This window comes from Mus caroli, unplaced genomic scaffold (assembly GCF_978045245.1).
Source record: "Mus caroli unplaced genomic scaffold, Mus_caroli_1 scaffold_3, whole genome shotgun sequence".
NCBI classification, from domain to species: domain Eukaryota; kingdom Metazoa; phylum Chordata; class Mammalia; order Rodentia; family Muridae; genus Mus; species Mus caroli.
Window position 1 is genome coordinate 38,005,394 of NW_028227258.1, and position 13,142 is coordinate 38,018,535.

At 46.1% G+C, this 13,142-nt stretch overlaps 1 protein-coding gene across 1 annotated transcript in view; it reads right to left on the bottom strand.

Annotated features, from left to right (window-relative positions):
- Abca4 (ATP binding cassette subfamily A member 4) overlaps positions 1-13,142 on the bottom strand; it is a 146,225-nt gene that overhangs the window by 23,406 nt on the left and 109,677 nt on the right. Inside the window, 4 exon segments of the mRNA XM_021157524.3 lie at positions 199-328; positions 684-807; positions 2,160-2,307; positions 3,242-3,357. Coding sequence (XP_021013183.1) covers positions 199-328; positions 684-807; positions 2,160-2,307; positions 3,242-3,357 — 518 coding nt within the window.

Sequence of the window (13,142 nt, forward strand, 5' to 3'; positions counted from 1 at the left end):
GTTTGAAGTTAAGACTTGTCTCTAATTCCAACAGGCCTGTTTTAACTCATCTCTCCCTGCTGTGTACAGAACAAGCTGGGCCTTGAGAATGAAGAGAACGAAGGACAGAATGCAGTTCCTGAGAACCACGCTGAGGTGAAGCCTAGGGTTGGAAACACCACACTAAGCCATGGCACCTCAGGGTCCAGCCAGACATACCACCGGGTGAGGAAAAAATGGTGTTGGATGAGCAGGGTCAGAAGGAAGTACACCACCCCTTCTATTGCCATAGCAACCAGGTTCTTCCCAATCAGGTCCCACTGGAATGGGTTTGCAGAGTACTCCTCACCTGAAAATAGAAGCAACAGGACATCAGAAGGAATAAAGTCTGTGCCAGGCTGCCAGGCTCACTCATGAAAACCCATATGCTCAGGCCTTATGTGAGAGGCTAAATGAGACCCCAAATTATTCTGGGCTCCCCAGGTCAGAATATCGGAAGGTAAAATCCTGTGCTTGGCCCCACCTGTGGTTCTTGGCCGTAGAAACAGGGGCATCCTAAGCCCTTCTAGGTAGCTGGTCTAGCCTGAAGCCTGACCTACATGTAGGTGCCCTCCCAGCCTCTAGGCTGCAGGTCTGACATCAGGACACTTTTCCAGCCTGAATGGATCCATGGTTGTGACCCACAGACCTAGAATGCTACCCACCAAACTGGGCATAGACGTCTGTCACAGCTTGGCTCAGTGCCAGGTCAATGAGGCCCCTGCCCAGGCAGAAGTGGGGGAAGACAATGAGCAACTTCCTCAACATGGCATTGAACCTGAGCAGCGTCTGAGAAAGAGAAGTGAGGCTGTTAGGAGCGTGGAGGCTGAGGGCACCTGTCTCCTCATCAGCAGGTAGGCTCTGATGGCTTCAGCAGCAAGAACAGGCACTCTGGTCTTCTGGGGAGGCCCAGTGCAGATGTGTGGCCACCCTCTGAACTGTGAAGAACTAGTAAGAAAAGGAAAGGCTAGTGACACAGACCCCCAGGAAGCTGGAGTGCTGGGAGTACAGTCATAGTCATAACATAGCATAGCATAGCATAGTCATAGCCATAAGCATAGTCATAGCATAGCCATAGTCATAGCATAGCATAGCCATAGCATAGCCATAGGCATGGCATAGTCATAGCCATAGCCATAATCATAGCATAGCCATAGCCATAGTAGAGCAGAGCCATAGTCATAACATAGCCATAGACATAGCATGGCATATCATGCCAGAGCCAGAGCCAGAGCCAGAGCCAGAGCCAGAGCCAGAGCCAGAGCCAGAGCCAGAGCCAGAGCCAGAGCCAGAGCCAGAGCCAGAGCCAGAGCCAGAGCCAGAGCCAGAGCCAGAGCCAGAGCCAGAGCCAGAGCCAGAGCAGAACTCATAGAGAGACATCAAAAGTAAAAACAGCCAGTCCTGTAGCCACCGACTCCCCTCTTTTTAAAGGCCTCTGTCTGGCATTTCCTTCTGGACAAAGAAGCAGAGGGTGTAGACAACGCAAGTGGACCTAATATCTTGTAAAAACAAAGTCATTCAGCACCAGGGTTCCCTAATCTGTCCTCAGGATTTCTTTGGGATCAGGACAGTATGTGCTAGTATGTTATCATTTATGTATGAAAAAAAAAATTGGAGAAGAATACATGTTTGTTTGTCTGTCTTCAGAAAACATTATGAACTGGAATCAGATGGAGTCTTGAGAAGGAAGTTGGGTGACCCAAAGTAGGTAGGGAGCTTTTTCATTCTTACGTCTTCTTGTTTCTTTTACATTTTGAGTCACTTGAACAGAAGCTCCCGTGGCACAATCTGTTAGTGTATGGTCCTTATATGAAATCACCTGACTATGTCATTGTATGTGTGTGTGTGTGTATGTGTGTGTATGTGTGTGCATGTGCATGCTTTCTACCTTTATTCTAAAAAGTTAGAATCATGAGTGAATGTATGTAGCTTAAAGAAGAGGCTTACAAAGCTATGGCACTCACAGAATATAAATCAAGACTTGAGAGTAGGGAGTCTTGCCCAGTGAGGGTGGTAGAGACAGCCCGGCTCTCCCGGGTTTATGTGCATCTACATACATTGTTCTCCATGGCTCTGCAGACTGCTACATCAGCTTGAACATCCCACCAACTAAACCAAGAAGCCAAGAAGGTTCTGCTCACCCGGTTATTTTCAAATAATTCCAGGACAAAGGTGATGGCGCTGCTGTTGATGCCGATGAACAAGTTAGCACAGGACAAAGCCACATAGGCTGTGCTGGGGACTTCAAACAGGAAGGATGCTGGATACATCATAGGAATGACTGCCCATCTGTGTGAGATGACACAGCTCAGAGGGAGAGAGTTGCGGGTTCCATCCCATCAACCATACCTCTAAATATGAGGGGACATGTTTGGACTGGCCAGGGTCTCAGGAAAAGAGACACTCCATTCCTTGGTCTCTGTGCCATGTCTTCAAACCAAGTTGGTGATGCCTACCCTAACCACATCATGAGTTTCATAAGGGATGAATGTGATCTTCATGAACTATGAAGCCCAGAGGCCACCCACAGTAATGCTCTACTCTAGGTAAAGCAGAATGGAAGGTCCCAAGCTCATCTTCACAGTTCATTTCATAGTTCTCAGTCAAGCTGGCTTCTGAGTCCATTCTCAAGAGAGATAAACAGAGACCATTGCCCTAGGACAGAGACCATTGTTTTGGTAAGACATCCCTCTCTACATGACAAAGAGCTAGGTATCACCTCTTCCTTCTTTATAGGTGAGGAGTTTATGGCCCAGATAAATGCATTCTCTGTCACAGTTAAATCTATAGCAAGTGGTAGGCCTGGGTTACAAAGCTGTGTGCTGTACGCCATAAACTGACTGGATTCAGTCTCTGTGTCATCTTCTAGCCTGACCTAGGGGTAGTGTCATGGCTTGGAATCTTGTACTGTAGACAGATAATTCTTGGCCAGCATAGAGGGAGACACTACACTGGGCAGCTTGCCCACAGAGGGAATAGAGATCAGAGCTGAGGAGGAAGTGGGAACTGAGTCCCAGGCTTTGGTCAAGACCACAGTTGGAAGTGAAGAGTGTTCAGACTACATGGCATGTGTCTCTTCATCCCTAATTGGACTAGGACTCGGGCAGATTTCTGATTAGCTACCATAGAAGCTGGTGGCTAACCCTGCATGTGCTACCACTATAAGACAACCCAAGTTTGCCGTCAGAAGATAACCTCTCCTCCCCTGGCCCAGATGGCTTACCCATACAGCATGAGCAGAGAGACAAGAGCAGGAAGGTTGTCTGGGGATGTGTAGGCTTTCTTTTGAAATCCAATGAAGATGCCCACCACCAATCCCGCACTCACAGCATAATTCATCTGGAAGAGAAGAGACAGTAAGACATGAACCTCTATGACCAGGGGACCGGGCTCCTCCAACTCTCATGGACTTGGCTTGAGTCCACTTGTCTAAATAGATTTGGTTAACAGATACAGAGGTAAGACATAGGTCAAGCTGATCATAGTTCTACTATGATCTCTTTTCTACCCCTGTTCAAAGACCTCCGGTCTGTATCTTTGGAAAAGATGTATATGACCTTCTTTCTGATCTCTTACTCTCTTATGAATTGGTCGCTAAGTCCTGATGGTTATTCTTTCTAAACATGTCCCAGAAATTAGAAAAAACTTAAAATATAGCTTTTGTCTCTGATAAGCTCACATGGGTGGGGATAACTCTTCTAAACAATGCAGTTCTGAAGGCCTTAGGTCAGGCTTGGAGAGATGGGCGGCATGGTAAGATTAGGTCTACACCAGGGTGAAAGCCTGCTGAAGGTGAGGAGGGCACACAGGGTATCTGAAGTGGGTACCAGAGGCCCCATTGAGACAGACAAGCACAAGGAATAGCTTAGCAGTCTGCAGCTACACTTGACTTGGGCTATACACACAACCATATCCAAATAATACTTGTTAGCAACTTAAGATTCTGGCTTTCATCAAGTTGCATGCATACCCGTGTTTAAACAATGGAAATAAGTTACTCCTCTTAGCATGCCCTTTGGCATGCCCTATTTTAATTCCAGTACTTCCTGAGACACTGTCTTGGAATTATAGGTTATGGACCTATATTGAATACCCTAGACTGGCTAGGGTACATCTACAATAGAGCAGAATTGTACCCTCAAATGAACTTTCAGGGAGGATTCCCCATTTACCATCTTATGCTGATGTACAGCTGGACAAGCATAGGATTAAAATCAGGAGGGGCACGCACATTAAGCAAAGATTTATACAGTCCTAGTTCGTCAAAACAGAAACTTATGCACTCCACCTGGTAGCAAGCAAGCTCTTCCTCCTCTTGGACCCCAAGAAGTAACTGGGGCCCCTGATGACCTCATTCATTTGGCCTGCTGCCAATCTTGACAGTGTATTTCTAATCTGTTCTACTGCATACTTTAAAATAAAATTTCTTTGCTACTTTGCAGTCAATTCTTTTTTAGAATTTGCTCATTTTTATTTTACATGCATGAGTGCTTTTGGCTGAATGCATACCTTTGCACTAAGTGTGTGCAGTTTGCTAACAAACAAGAACAGGGCATCAGATTCTCTGGAACTGGAGTTACAGATGGTTGTTAGCCACCATGTGATTACAGAAAAGTGAACCTAAGACCCCTGCAAGAGTAGCAAGCACTCTTAACCACTGGTCCCTCTCTCTATCCCCTATGTAGGCTTCTATTTCATTCTTAAATAAGGAGCCAAGAACCTGAGGGTATGCATTCCAGACTCTGACCCATAACACTATGGGGTGAAGAAGTATCTGTATAGGAAGTTGGTCCACATGGGACACAGATGAAGCAGGGAGAGGAGAGGGGTATTCCTACAGAAAGAGGACCAGGGCAGCGATGGAGCACTTACTACAGGTGTACATATCACTCAGTTAGGTAAAAAATTGAGGGTGGTAATTTCTTACTTGGAGCTAATTTCTTACTTGGAGAAGAGAATTATGAACATGGAAAGTCAGAAAGCTAGCATGAACTCTTTGGCAGTAGACTTGAGTTAGAGGTGAGCATAGCAGTTAGTGAATAGAGAGAGAACACTGGTGTAAACCTGTGTATGTATGCAAATGTCTTCTGTGGTTCCGTCTATTTAGACAGCCTGCAATCAGCACTATCTTGGTGGCAACGAACAAATCTGGTGCCCAGACTTTAGTTTATGAAAGCTACTTCCTTCTGAAATGAACCAGGATTCCTTGAGAACATATCTGGCTCCAGGGGAGTTGCAGCATGAGCCTGGGGTCTCTTGCAAAACCAGAGGCACTGAGGTACTCCAGGACAATGGGCACAAGTCAATAAGGCATAAAGGGCAGCTTGAAGGAGTACCCACTGGCCACACCATTGATTGTCTCTGTATTAAACTAGATAATAGTTATGTCATATTATAATCCACTAATTAACAAGAGCTATGACTGCGTATATGCATAGATAAATAATGAACAAAAGGTAAGTTTGCTAACAAACCAGTTATTTGTGCATCTTCAAAGTAATAATAAAGGATTAAAGAATAATCTTTTGGTGGAGAAGCTGGGCAAACACCTCTGTAAGGGACAAAGTGAACACCCTCAGAACTAGGACAAGTGGAAATCAGACGCAAACTGAAGGGGACAAGGAGAGCCCCACTTCTGCAGCTGACACTGCTGCCAGGAACTCCCAGCCTCAGTCTGGTCGTGAGGAACCTCAGGTAACCCCTAACTGGAGGACACCTTGCCAAATAACTGCCTTGTAATCTCCCAGTGGGTCAAGGTCACGTGTGTCAAGGGGAGGAGCAAGAACTGTCTTGGGTTGAAGGAGACAAAAGAGACAGCATGAGCTAGTGCAAGGCTTTGGTGTGGAGGTGCGTTCTTGTTTGTAAAAGTATACACCGGAGGGGTGTATGTCTATGTGTGTGTGTGAAAGAGAGACGGAGAGGACACAGACAGACAGACAGACAGACAGGCACACATACACACAAAAACACCGTTCAACCCCTTTCTCCTGGCTAGCAGCCTAGAGACTGCAGGATGCCTGGAATTGTGTAAAAGATGTCAAGCAGCAGGAGTTGGCAGCCTTCCTCAAAAAGTCCGGGAAGCAGAAAGTCCCCACTTGGGAGGATACAGCCAAGCTGGCAAACATAAGAGTTCACCCTCTGTGGTGAGAAGTGGTCTCCACAGCAGCTGCCCCCAGCACAGCAGCCATACACCTGAGACAATGCTGAAGCTGGCTCCTTGACCAAGATCTCCAAAGGATGTCACAGACATGGCATCAAGCCCTGACACTTCGAGCAGAAGCTCTAAGAATGTGGTTTCCAAGTTGTAGAGGGGCTGAAAATCATGGAAAAAGACTAAGGACAAGGTGACACTTCAAGGGTGGAGAGGTCTGGACAGAATTACAGGACTGACGGCAGCTGTCAAGAAGCATTAGAACAAAGAAAGAAAGAAGAAAGAAAGAAAGAAAGAAAGAAGGAAGGAAGGAAGGAAGGAAGGAAGGAAGGAAGGAAGGAAGGAAGGAAGGAAGGAGGAAGGAAGGAAGGAAGGAAGGAAGGAAGGAAGGAAGGAAGGAAGGAAGGAAGGAAGGAAGGAAGGAAGGAAGAAAGAAAGAAAGAAAGAAAGAAAGAAAGAAAGAAACTTTCAGAAGGTTTCAAGCTGTACTTGCCTGCTTCCATCGGGCTACACTGTTTCAAGAGATGACACATAGAAGCCAGGAATTTACAGGGACACAGGTATGCCAAATGTATGATACAAACAGTTCATTGTTAGTTCAACAATGACTCCTTGGAGTGCAGTGTCTTTTTGTCGCTGACTAATGAGAGTAATGAGCACCTTCACTCCAGACCACAGAGCTTGGGTGTCACAATGACCTTGTCACAGCCAGAGTGGCAGAAAGCCTGCTGATACTTGTAGCCAACACCTTCTGATCCTTGGGGGGGGGGGGGAAGCCTGCTGACTATTCTGCCAGAGCTACTTCTATCCAAGATTTCCAACCATTGCTTATAGTCATGGCTTCCTACAGGCTCCCAGACCTCTCTGTGTATCCATAGAGATGCACATAGGCTAGTCTCAAGGGTAAATTGTATACCTCATCTTTAAAACGATAAAAACAGAGCTGGGAAAATAACTTGATAGTAAAGAGCACTTGCTGTTCTTGCAAAGGATCCATGTTGGGTCCCCAGTATCTATGTAGTAGTTAACAACGGACTGTAACTCCAGTTTCAGGGCATCTGATACTCTTTTTTGGGCATCAAGAATGCACCAAGCATGCATATGATACATGCATACACATAGGCAAACACTCACATACCCTAAACACACACAAAATAAAAATAAAATACGTTTTAAAACAGTAAACCAGTCAACACTTTTAACCGTTAGCTTTTTAAGGTAGGCAAGCCTGACTTCTTTCCTGTTAAAACCACAGTCCGAAGAGAAGCTTTTAGCTCTTGAGATCTGCATGCTCCGGGGGCTGTCCTTTTATGCAGGCAGAAGAAAAGGGAAATAATTCTAGTGGAATTTTCCAGTTTTGAATTGTTAAGTAGCGATTATGTAATAAGTTGAGTGAGGTCAAAGGAACCCCGTCATCAGGAGTCCTTAGAGTCAGCGTTATGAGCAAAGCCCACAGGGAGAGGCCATTGGTCCTGCTCTCCATGAGCCGACATGTTTTATCATTATGTAGTTTTGGTATGTTGAGATTAAATGAAGATCCCATGGCTCCGGTATGGTGATACATGCCTCCCACCCCAGAACTTGGGTGGCAGAGGCAGGTGGATCTCTGTGGCTTTGCAATCTGGCCTACCTATTGAGTTCCAAGCTAGCCCAGGGCTGCATAAGTGAGATCCTTGTTTCAAAATTTAAGACAAGGGGCAGAAGAGATGGCTCAGAGGTTAAGAGCACTGACTGTTCTTCCAGAAGTCCTGAGTTCAAGTCCCAGCAACCACATGGTGGTGACTCACAACCATCTGTAATGGGATCTGATGTTCTCTTCTGGTGTACTACAGTGTGCTCACATAACTGAAATAAATATATCTTTAACAAAAAAAAATAATAAGGCAATACAAAAAGATTCAAAGATCTTATTATCCAAGACAATAAGAAAAGATGGGCTGGTGTCTTAATGAGTCTGTCACATGATAACTAGACTTTTTTTGTTTTGTTTTTTTGTTTTGTTTTGTTTTGTTTTTCGAGACAGGGTTTCTCTGTATAGCCCTGGCTGTCCTGGAACTCACTTTGCAGACCAGGCTGGCCTCGAACTCAGAAATCTGCCTGCCTCTGCCTCCCAAGTGCTGGGATTAAAGGCATGCTCCACCACGCCCGACTTGATAACTAGACTCTTAACAGTTCCTTTTGACCCCATGACCTGTAATAACACATACAGCATTTTAATCTCTCTCTGGCCCCACCAACCCTGATTGTTGTCTGCTGTTGATCTGATGATTTCTTTTTGTTAATGTTCCCTAACATGGTACCTGATGTAATACAGTGAAGATCTGGTCACTTAAAACAATTATTGTCTTTAATCCCAGCACGTGGGAGGCAGAGGCAGGCAGATTTCTGAGTTCGAGGCCAGCCTGGTCTACAAAGTGAGTTCCAGGACAGCCAGGGCTACACAGAGACACCTGTCTTGAACCCCCCCCCAAAAAACAAACAAACAAACAAACAAACAAACAAACAAACAAAAAAACAATTATTGTGTGAGTATATGTGCATGATATGTATGTATGGGTACACACACCACAAACACACACGTGTGCGGAGGCAGAGAACACTTTTTTGGAGCACTTCTCTGCCTCTGCCTTTACATGTGCTCCATGGATGGAACTCCGGTCATAAGGCTCAGGTTGCAAAGCACCTCTAGCTGTTGAGCCATCTCACCCCAGAAAGACTGTGTTACTTTGTTAACTGCAACAAAGTAACCAGAAAGATCTGGTTACACTGAAGAAGTAAAATAAGGTTTCTGGGCAGTGTTCCCAGAATCAGCAAATTAAAACATGGAATACCCACTTCAATCTGAATTTCTGGTAAACATCCAATAACGTTTAGTATAAATATGCTATCATGTAAGAGTTGCACTGGGATATACTCAATATTTACACAATGAGTTGTTCATTGTTTATCCTGAGATTCAGAGCTGGTGGTTAGCCTATATTTATCTGGTGACCCTATCACAAAAGAGTTTTCTACCTTCCTTCCCTTTGGGAGTGGGGAGGTTAAGACAGGACCTAAGAAGGGGTGTATTACCTGCTCACACCCATGCTGCTGGCAGAAAGATCTACCCAGTGGCTGTTACTGGGTTCAGTGGTCTTCTCAAGGGTTGGTTCCCAATTGGCTTTTTAAGATGTCAAGAGAGGCAGACATCCGGCACCCTCCCAGTCGGAGGACAGTGACCTGCCCTGCAGGGAGCGCCATCTTGGCTCCGGGACTCCGCCGAACTTAGTCTACAGGTTAGAGTGAGGACCACAGAGGCAGACAGCTTCTGGGACAGGCCGGAGCCACAGAGCCGCTGAGGCAGCACCCTTTTGGGGCCGCAGACATCCGGCACCCTCCCAGTCGGAGGACAGTGACCTGCCCTGCAGGGAGTGCCATCTTGGCTCCGGGACTCCACCGAGCTTAGTCTCTACAGGTCAGAGTGGGGACCACGGGGGCAGACGGCTTCTGGGACAGGCAGGAGCCACAGAGCCGCTGAGGCAGCACCCTTTTGGGGCCGCAGACATCCGGCACCCTCCCAGCCGGAGGACAGAGACCTGCCCTGCAGAGAGCGCCATCTTGGCTCAGGGACTCCGCCGAACTTAGTCTACAGGTTAGAGTGAGGACCACAGAGGCAGACAGCTTCTGGGACAGGCGGGAGCCACAGAGCCGCTGAGGCAGCACCCTTTTGGGGCCGCAGACATCCGGCACCCTCCCAGTCGGAGGACAGTGACCTGCCCTGCAGGGAGCGCCATCTTGGCTCCGGGACTCCGCCGAGCTTAGTCTCTACAGGTCAGAGTGGGGACCACGGGGGCAGACGGCTTCTGGGACAGGCAGGAGCCACAGAGCCGCTGAGGCAGCACCCTTTTGGGGCCGCAGACTTCCGGCACCCTCCCAGCCGGAGGACAGAGACCTGCCCTGCAGAGAGTGCCATCTTGGCTCCGGGACTCCGCCGAACTTAGTCTACAGGTTAGAGTGAGGACCACAGAGGCAGACAGCTTCTGGGACAGGCGGGAGCCACAGAGCCGCTGAGGCAGCACCCTTTTGGGGCCGCAGACATCCGGCACCCTCCCAGTCGGAGGACAGTGACCTGCCCTGCAGGGAACGCCATCTTGGCTCCGGGACTCCGCCGAGCTTAGTCTCTACAGGTCAGAGTGGGGACCACGGGGGCAGACGGCTTCTGGGACAGGCGGGAGCCACAGAGCTGCTGAGGCAGCACCCTTTAGGGGCCGCAGACATCCGGCACCCTCCCAGTCGGAGGACAGTGACCTGCCCTGCAGGGAGCGCCATCTTGGCTCCGGGACTCCGCCGAACTTAGTCTGTACAGGTCAGAGTGAGGACCACAGAGGCAGACAGCTTCTGGGACAGGCGGGAGCCACAGAACCGCTGAGGCAGCACCCTTTTGGGGCCGCAGACATCCGACACCCTCCCAGCCGGAGAACAGTGACCTGCCCTGCAGGGAGCGCCATCTTGGCTCCCGGACTCCGCCGAACTTAGTCTGTACAGGTCTGCTGACAGAGGATACTCAGAATCCCCAGAAGAACAACCTCTGAACAGAGACAACTATAACAACTCCAGAGATTACCAGATGGCGAGAGGTAAAGGTAAGAATCTTACTAACAGAAACCAAGACCACTCACCATCATCAGGACCCAGCACTCCCACTTCGCCCAGTCCAGGGCACCCCAACACACCTGAAAAACTAGACCTGGATTTAAAAGCATATCTCATGATGATGGTAGAGGACATCAAGAAGGACTTTAAAGAACTACAGGAGAACATGGCTAAAGAGTTACAAGTCCTTAAAGAAAAACAGGAAAACACAACCAAACTGGTAGAAGTCCTTAAAGAGAAACAGGAAAACACATCCAATCAGATGATGGAAATGAACAAAACCATACTAGACCTAAAAAGGGAAGTAGACACAATAAAGAAAACCCAAAATGAGGCAACACTGGAGATAGAAACCCTAGGAAAGAAATCTGGAACCATAGATGCAAGCATCAGCAACAGAATACAAGAGATGGAAGAGAGAATCTCAGGTGCAGAAGATTCCATAGAGAACATGGGCACAACAATCAAGGAAAATGGAAAATGCAAAAAGATCCTAACTCAAAACATCCAGGAAATACAGGACACAATGAGAAGACCAAACCTACGGATAATAGGAGTGGATGAGAATGAAGATTTTCAACTCAAAGGACCAGCAAACATCTTCAACAAAATTATAGAAGAAAACTTCCCAAATCTAAAGAAAGAGATGCCCATGAACATACAAGAAGCCTACAGAACTCCAAATAGGCTGGACCAGAAAAGAAATACCTCCCGACACATAATAATCAGAACAACAAATGCACTAAATAGAGATAGAATACTAAAAGCAGTAAGAGAAAAAGGCCAAGTAACATATAAAGGCAAGCCTATCAGAATTACACCAGATTTTTCACCAGAGACTATGAAAGCTAGAAGATCCTGGACAGATGTTATACAGACACTAAAAGAACACAAATTCCAGCCCAAGCTACTATACCCAGCCAAACTCTCAATTAACATAGATGGAGAAACCAAAGTATTCCACGACAAAGCCAAATTCACACATTATCTCTCCACGAATCCAGCCCTTCAAAGGATAATAACAGAAAAAAACCAATACAAGGACAGGAACCACGCCCTAGAAACAACAAGAAGGTAATCCCTCAACAAACCTAAAAGAAGACAGCCACAAGAACAGAATGCCAACTTTAACAACAAAAATAACAGGAAACAACAATTACTTTTCCTTAATATCTCTTAATATCAATGGACTCAACTCCCCGATAAAAAGACATAGACTAACAAACTGGCTACACAAACAAGACCCAACATTTTGCTGCTTACAAGAAACTCATCTCAGAGAAAAAGATAGACACTACCTCAGAATGAAAGGCTGGAAAACAATTTTCCAAGCAAATGGTCTGAAGAAACAAGCTGGAGTAGCCATTCTAATATCAGATAAGATTGACTTCCAACCCAAAGTCATCAAAAAAGACAGGGAGGGGCACTTCATACTCATCAAAGGTAAAATCCTCCAAGAGGAACTATCAATCCTGAATATCTATGCTCCAAATACAAAGGCAGCCTCATTCATTAAAGAAACTTTAGTAAATCTCAAAGCACACATTGCACCTCATACAATAATAGTGGGAGACTTCAACACACCACTTTCACCAATGGACAGATCATGGAAACAGAAACTAAACAGGGACACAGTGAAACTAACAGAAGTTATGGATCAAATGGATCTGGCAGATATCTACAGAACATTTTACCCTAAAACAAAAGGATACACCTTCTTCTCAGCACCTCATGGTACCTTCTCCAAAATTGACCACATAATTGGGCACAAAACAGGACTCAACAGATACAAAAACATTGAAATTGTCCCATGCATCCTATCAGATCACCATGGACTAAGGCTGATCTTCAATAACAAAATAAATAATAGAAAGCCAACCTTCACGTGGAAACTGAACAACACTCTTCTCAATGATACCTTGGTCAAGGAAGGAATAAAGAAAGAAATTAAGGACTTTTTAGAGTTCAATGAAAATGAAGCCACAACATACCCAAACTTATGGGACGCAATGAAAGCATTTCTAAGAGGAAAACTCATAGCTCTGAGTGCCTCCAAAAGGAAACTAGAAAGAGCACACATTAGCAGCTTGACAACACACCTAAAAGCACTAGAACAAAAGGAAGCAAATTCACCCAAGAGGAGTAGACGGCAGGAAATAATCAAACTCAGGGGTGAAATCAACCAAGTGTAAACAAGAAAAACCATTCAAAGAATCAACCAATCAAGGAGCTGGTTCTTTGAGAAAATCAACAAGATAGATAAACCCTTAGCCAGACTCACTAGAGGGCACAGGGAAAGCATCCTAATTAACAAAATCAGAAATGAAAAAGGAGACATAAC